At 46.2% G+C, this 7,441-nt stretch overlaps 1 protein-coding gene across 1 annotated transcript in view; it reads right to left on the bottom strand.

Moving 5' to 3' along the window:
• Positions 1 to 3,031: 3,031 nt before the first annotated feature.
• Positions 3,032 to 7,441, bottom strand: part of EMWEY_00048880 (hypothetical protein) — a gene marked incomplete at both ends in the record, with an annotated part of 4,975 nt that continues 565 nt past the window's right edge. Inside the window, 2 exons of the mRNA XM_013479421.1 lie at positions 3,032 to 3,367; positions 3,864 to 7,441. The exon at positions 3,864 to 7,441 is cut by the window's right edge and continues 565 nt beyond it. Coding sequence (XP_013334875.1) covers positions 3,032 to 3,367; positions 3,864 to 7,441 — 3,914 coding nt within the window. The remainder of the gene's footprint in view (positions 3,368 to 3,863) is intronic.

A 7,441-nucleotide genomic window follows, 5' to 3' on the forward strand; every position in this document is an offset into this window, starting at 1 on the left:
ATAGATATACATCTATACATAGAGAAAAAGGAGACAATAAAAAAATTTTTTATTTGTGTCTCTTTTTTTGTCTCTTTTTTCTCTATATCCCTCTCTCCTTTTTGTCTCCTTTTTTTCCTCCCTTTTTTCCTCCTTTTTTTTCTCCTTTTTCTCTTCTTGTTTGTCTCCTTTTTTGTCTCCTTGTTTGTCTCCTTTTTTGTCTATTTGTTTGTGTATTCTTTCCTGTATTAAGTGTCTCCTTTTTTGTCTCCTTTTTTGTCTCTTTGTATAAGTGCCTCCTTTTTCTCTATTTATTTATTTATTTATTTATTTTATTTATTTATCTATTTAATTAATTAATTAATTAATTTATTTATTTATTTATTTATTTATTTATTTATTTATTTATTTATTTATTAACACAAAAGAACAAAAAGGGAAAAAATATTTCTTTATTAACAGCAACAAACAGTTGCTGCAGCAGCAATTGCTGCTGCAGCAACGGTGCTGCTGCAGCAGCAGCAGTAGCTGCTGCTGCTACAGCAACTGGTTTGCTGCTGCAGCATAACAGGCTGCAGCAGCACCACCAACACATGATGCTGCTGCAGCATAATACGCTGCTGCAGCAGCAACGGCACAATAGGCTGCAGCAGCAGCAACAGCATAACATGCTGCTGCTGCTGCAGGGACACGGGCTGCTGCAGCGACACGGGCTGCAGCAGCAGCAGCAGCAAAATCACAGGCTGCTGCAGCACAGACACGGGCTGCAGCAGCAACAACAGAATTAAAGGCTGCAACTGCAGCACCACATGCTGCAGGAGCAGCAGCAGCAACACAACTGGATGCTGCTGCTGCTGCTGCTGCAGCAAGACAGGCTGCATGCATGCACATGCATGCATAGCCAAAAATAAAAAGGAGACACTTATATAAATAATAAGGTGTATAAAGAGACACCTATTTGCTGCCTTATTATTTATTATTTGCTGCTGCAGTTATAAAACATGCATGCAGCAAATGGGGCTCCTGCTGCTGCATGCATGCAGCGATACGCACCAACACCACCACCAGCAGCAGCAGCAGCAGCAAAAGGAGATATTATTTAGTATTTATGTATACACAAAGAAAGAAAAAGGAGACACATTAAGAAAAGGAGACAAGAAAAGAAAGGAGACAGGACAAGAAGGAGACAGGAGGAGGAGGGGGAGAGAGGAGGGGGAGGAGAGACAACAAAAGGAAGAAAAGATTAATAAACAAGGCTTGCTGTTGTTATTGGTTATATATATATGTCTCCTTCTTTGCTGCTGCTCCAGCACTAGCAGCAGCAGCAGCAGCAGCAGCAGTAACAGGAGCAACAGCAGCAGCAGCAGCAGCAATAGCTGCAGCTGCAGCAACAGCACAGGGAAATATAAACCCACAAGCAGCAGCAGCAGCAAAGTGCTGCTGCTAATGTGTGGGGATATAAACAGTGTATTGCCCTGCTGCGCTTGCTGCTGTTGCTGTTGCTGCTGTTGCTGCTGCTGTTGCTGCTATTGCTGCTACTGCAGCAGAAGGAATGCACATAATATAACGTAAATAAACAGCAATAGGCACAATGCAAGAAAGCCCCAAAAAATACCTTCGCCAGGAGACACATGCATGCATGCATGCATGCACGTATATATAAAAAGAAGAAAGAGGAAGAAAAGTGTCTCCTTTTGCTGTCTCCTTTTGCTGCTATGCAAGCCCCATTGTTTCCTCCTCTTCCTCCAATTGACGACGACGCTGCAAGTGCTGCACCTTATCCCCGCGCATGCATGCATGCACGCATGTATGCATGCAAGCATGCATGCAAGCATGCATGCATCTGTGCATGCATGCACTCATGCATCTGTGCACACGTGCATGCATGCATCGGTGCATGCATAAATATTGTGCATGCATAAATTCTTGCATGCATGCATGCAGGCTGGCAGGCACAGCTGCTGCTAATAAAAACGACGAAGACGTTGCAGCTGCAGCAGCAATTGCTGCTGCTGTTTGCTGCTGCCTTGGCTGCTGCTGTTTGCTGCTGCAGAGAAGAGACACATAAGAAGGAGAGTACGCATTAAAAAGGAGACACCTGCAGCAGCAGCAGCAGAATGAGCAGCAGCAGCAGGAGAGACACACTATTTGTTGCCTCTTGCTGCTATCTGCTGCTACTATCTCTTACATTGTCCTGTCCTCTCTTTCTGCTGCAGCAATAATTATGTGCTGCTGCTACCGGTGCTGCTGCTGCTGCTACCGGTGCTGCTGCTGCTGCTGCTGCCTGCATGCATGCATGCATGCATGCAGCAGGTATTGACAACTTGTTATTAACGAAGGGAAGTTTCAGGGATACCATCATATCCCTCTTGTCCCCATCCTGCTGCTGCTGCTGCTGCTGCTTGTGCTGCTGCTGCTGCTGCAGCTTGTTGTTGTATTTGTTGTTGACGTCTTAGTTGTTCTTGTTGTATTTGTTCTGCTGCTGCTGCTCTCTCTGCTGCTGCTGCTGCTGCTTTTTGTTTACTGTCTCTTGTCTCTATATTATATCTCTCAATCTTATACATAATAAAATGGATATCTGCTGCTGCTGCAGTTGCTGCTGCTGCTGCTGCTGCAGCAAAATGTATTTCTTTTGCTCTTTTTGCTAGCTCAATTGCCTTAAGACATTTTCTTGTTGCTGTTAATAAGGAAGAAGAATAAGGTGTATATGCATGCAGCTGCTTAATTAATTTGCTGCTGCTTGCTGCAGCAGCAGCAGCAAGGAGACTATCCTCTATACTAGATAATAAGGATACATCTAGATCTATTAATTGTGTATCTAGATTTATTCCTTGTATATCTATATAATTATTAATTGTCTCTTTTGCTGCAGCAGCAGCAGCAACAAGAGATAATGATGGTCTCCTTCTTATTAATATACTTTCTTCTTCTCCTTTTCTTGCATGCATATTATATTCTCTTTTTTGTCTCCTTATTGTCTCCTTTAATTCATTTAATTCTTTTATTCTTTTTTTTATTAATTCTTTATTTAATATATGTACCCAATTACTATTTACTTCCTCCTCTCCTCCTCCTCCTCTTCCTCTTCCTCTTCCTCTTCCTCTTCCTCTTCCTCCTCCTCCTTCTCCTCCTTCTCCTCCTCCTCCTTCTCCTCCTCTTTTTTTATCTCCTTTCTTTTTTCCCTCTCCTTTCTTGTGTCTCTCTCCTTCTTTGTCTCTTTTTGTGTCTTTTTCTTCCTTTTCTCCTCTTCCTCTTCCTCCTCTTCCTCCTCCTCCTCTTCCTCCTCTTCCTCCTCCTCTTCCTCCTCCTCCTCCTCCTCCTCCTCCTTCTTCTTCTTCTTCCTCCCTGTCTCCTCCCCTGCTGTCTCCTCCCCTACTGTCTCCTGTTTCTTGATGAATAAGAGAAGGAAATGTATAGATAATTTTATTATTAATATTATATATATCTATATTAATATTATTAATAAATAAATTAATATTATTTATTGTCTCCTTAATTATACCAAGAAAAAAAAGCTGCAAGGAAGTGTCCCCTAAGGGGACAAGTTGGTGCATAGGGGGGAGGGAGGATAATTGTCTCCATAGGGGCTGTATCTGCTGCTCTGCTGCTGCATGCATATTTTTTATTGCTGCTGCTGCTGCATGCATTTTATTTATATTATCTGTATTATTTATATCTATTAATTTATTATTTATTTCTTTTATATATTTATTAATTAATTTATTTATTTCTTTTATATTATTTATTTTTTCTTCTTCTTTTTTTTTTTTTTCCTTATTATTATTATTATTATTTATATGTATTAATAAGGGTATTAATATATTTTTTATTAATTTATTATCTCCCTCTATGTATAGTGTCTCCTCTATTAGATCTATACTTACCGATGCTTTTGCTGCTGCTGCTGCTGCTTGCTGCAGTTGCCTCATTTGCTGTCTTAGCTGCTGCGATTGCTGCGCTGCTATAAACAGACTGTCTCCTGATTCAGCAGCAAGCAGCAGCAATTTCCTACCTTTTGTACACCATAACTCCTGCTGTTGCTGCTGCTGCTGTTGCTGCTGCTGTTGCTGCTGCTGCAGTTCCTGCCTTTGTTGTGGTGTTATTTCTTGCATTTCTTGTTCTTGCTCTTCTTCATCAGTATACTGCTGCTGCTGCTCTTCCTGCTGCTCCTCCTCTTCCTGCTGCTCCTCTTCCTGTTCCAGCTGCTGCTGCTGCTCTTCCTGCAGCAGCTGCAGCTCCTCCCTTATATCCTGCATGTGCTGCAGTGTATGTACAGCAGCATCAACAAGCTGATCATGATTAGCAGCAACAGATCTAATTAAGGAGACAATTGCCTCATTAAGATCATTTGTCTCCTGAGGAGACAGAAGGAAAGCTGCCCATTGTCCTTCCCCTTGCTGCTGCTGCTGCTGCTGCTGCTCCTGCAGTGCAGCAACACCATCTTCTGCTGCATCTGTTGCTGCATCTACTACAGATACAGTAAATACAGATACTTCCTGCAGCAGCAATCTTAGCTGCTGCCATTCATCTGCTGCTGCTGCTGCTGTTGCTGCTCTCTCTCCTCTTCTTTGTGTCTCCTTTATTCCTTCCCTTAATTCCTCTAGTTTTGCTGCTGTTGCTGCTGCTGCATCGTCATCTAAGAAAGGTAGTAATCTTGCTGCAGCAGCAAGAATATCTCCTGCTGCTGCTATATGCGGCAGCAGCGCAGCAGGAACTGCATGCGCAACATGACGACGACGTACTGCTACTCTTGCTGCTGCTAATCTTTCTTCTGCTGCTTCTGCTTCCTCTGCTGCTGCTTCTGCTGCTTCTGCTGCTGCTGCTCCTGCATCCGTCTTACTCTGTAGGTCCCTTTTTGCTGCAACTACTCCTGCCTCTAAGGGCATAGCCTTACTCCTTGCTGCATGGTAAGCAGCAGCAGCAGCAGTTGCTGCTGCTGCTGCTTGTGCTGCTGTATTTTCTGATCTTTGTTGTGCTGCTGCTGCAGCACGATATACTGCTGCTGTTCTTGCTACTGCAGCAGCATCTAGTTGTGCTGCTGCTGCTGCTTGCTCACTTTTTACTAAGGATTCAATAGCCCTATCCTCTGCTGCATCTGCTTCCTCTTTTGCTGCTTCTGCTGCTTCTGCTGCTTCTGCTGCTTCTGCTGCTGCATCTCTTGCTGCTGCATTCAGCTGTCTAAGGAAATCTACTGTCTCTGCTGCTTCTGCTGCTCTTGATCTTGCTGCTTCGGATGCTGCTACTGCTTCTTCTGCTGCTGCAGCATCTGCTGCTGCTGTTGCTGCTGCTGTTGCATGCGTTGCATTTAAATCTCTTTCTCTCTTCTTTGCTGCTGCTGCTGCTCGTTTTGCTGCTGCTGCTGCTTCCTCTGCTTCCTCTAGTACCTCCGCTACTGCCCTTAATTCAGATGCAGTTCTGTCTGCATGCCAATCTGTTGCTGCTGTTGCTGCTGTTGCTGCTTCTCTTGCTGCTGCTGCTGCTCTCGCTAGTGCCCTTGCTTCCTGCTCTACTGCAGCAGCAGCAGCTCTCCTTCTGTCTGCTTCTCTGCGTGCTGCTGTTGCTGCTGCTGCCAGCTGTCTTGCCCTGTCTAGTGCTGCCTTTGATGCTGCTGCTGCTTCTGCTGCTGCTGCTGCTTCCGGGCTTAATAGTGTCTCCTCTGCTGCAGCAGATAGCCCTGCTGCTCTTTCTGCTTCCGCTAGTGCTGCAGCAGCTTCTTGTGCTGCCTTTCCTGCTGCTGCTGCATCTGCATCTGCTGCTTTTGCTGCATTATCTGCATCTGCTGCTGCTCTTTTTGCATCAGCAAGCCTTTGTCTTGATTTTGCTGCTTCTCTTTCTGCTACAGGTACTGCTGCTGCTGCTGCTGCTGCTTCTTCCTCATCATCTTCTGCTGCTGCTTCCTCTGCTGCTTCTTTTGCCCTCTTTGCTGCTTCCTCATCTGCTTCTGCTGCTGCTGCTGCAGTTATAACTAACGATCTACATTTTGCTGCTCTTTTCTTCTTTGCTGCTGCTTGCGATTCCCTCCTCTTTGCTGTTGCTGCTGCTGCATCTGCTGCTGCTCGTGCTGCTTCAACAGCAGCAGCAGCTGCTTCTCTTGCTGCATCATCTGTTGCTCCCTCCTGCTGCTCTCTTATCCATGTGCCACCTGCTGCTGCTGCTTCTGCTGCTGCAGCATTTGCATCCTCTGCTGCTTGTGCTGCTAGATCCGCATCATATTCTGCTGCTGTTGCTGCATCTGCTGCTTCGTCTGCTGCAGCTTCTGCTTCCTCTGCGTCGTCTCTTGCCCGATTGAGCCTCTCTTTTGCTGCTGCTGCTGCTGCTTCTGCTTCTTCTGCTGTTGCTGCTGCTGCTCTTGCCCTAGGAGATTCCCTTGCACGTTTTGCTGCATCTGCTGCTTCTTCTGCTGTTCTTGCTGCAGCAGCAACAACGCGTCTGCATTCCTCTACTTCTGCTGCTGCTGCTGTTGCCTTCGCCTGCTTCCTTCTTGCTGTTGCTGCTGCTGCTCTTGCTTCGTCTGCTGCAGTAATCTCTATCCTACGTGATGCTGCTGCTCTTGCTGCTGCTGTTCTTGCTGCTGCTATCTTGTTCTCTGCTTCTGCTAGTGCAGCAGCAACTGTCTCCTCTACCCTACCCTCTTCTGCTGCTGCTTCTGCTTCTTCTGCTGCTCTTGCTGCTGCTGCTGCTGCTACTGCTTTTGCTTTGTCTGCCTTGGCCTTTTTCCTCATTGATTCTTCTGCTTTTGCTCTTGCTGCTGCTGCATCTTTCTCTGCTGCTGCTGCTGCATCTGCTGCTGCTTCCTTTGATTCCTTTTCCCTGCTAACAGCATCAGCAGCAGCAGCAGCAGCATCTGCTGCTATTTGCTGCGCCTGCTTAGCTTGACGTTTTGCTGTAGTTTCTTGATCCCTTGCTCCTGCTGCTGCTGCTGCTGCTGCTCGTGCTTCTGCTGCTGCAGCAACAGCAATATCTGCATCTACTGCTGCTACTGTTGCTGCTGCTAAGAATTCTCTTGTTAATTTCTCTGCATGCAGTTCTGCTGCTGCTGCTGCTTCTCTTGCTGCTTTTGCTGCTGCTGCTAACTCCGCTAGCATTGCTCTCTCCTCGGGGTCTGCTGCTTCCTCTTCTTCCTCTGCTGCTGCTGCTGCTGCTGCTGCTGCTTCTTCTTTTTCTTCTGCAGCTCCTTTGGCTGGTTCTGCTGCTGCTGCTCCTTTTGCAGCTGCTTCTGCATCTTCTATTTCGCCTGCTTCTGCTGCTGCTGCTGCTGCTGCTGCTGCTGCAGTGGTGTCCCGACCAGGAGGGCCAACATCTTCTTTGGGTGCGCTCACATCCTCCTTTGCTGCTTCTGCTGCTGCTGCTGCTGCTGCTGCTGCTGCTGCTGCTGCTTCTTCTTCTGCTGCAGCAGCAGCAGCAGCATCTGCTGCTGCTTCTTCGTCTTCTACGGATTCAGCATATAGCGACGGAGTAGTTG

The sequence above is a fragment of the Eimeria maxima genome, genomic scaffold (genome assembly GCF_000499605.1).
Source record: "Eimeria maxima Weybridge genomic scaffold, Emw_scaff1124, whole genome shotgun sequence".
Classification (NCBI taxonomy): Eukaryota; Apicomplexa; class Conoidasida; order Eucoccidiorida; family Eimeriidae; genus Eimeria; species Eimeria maxima.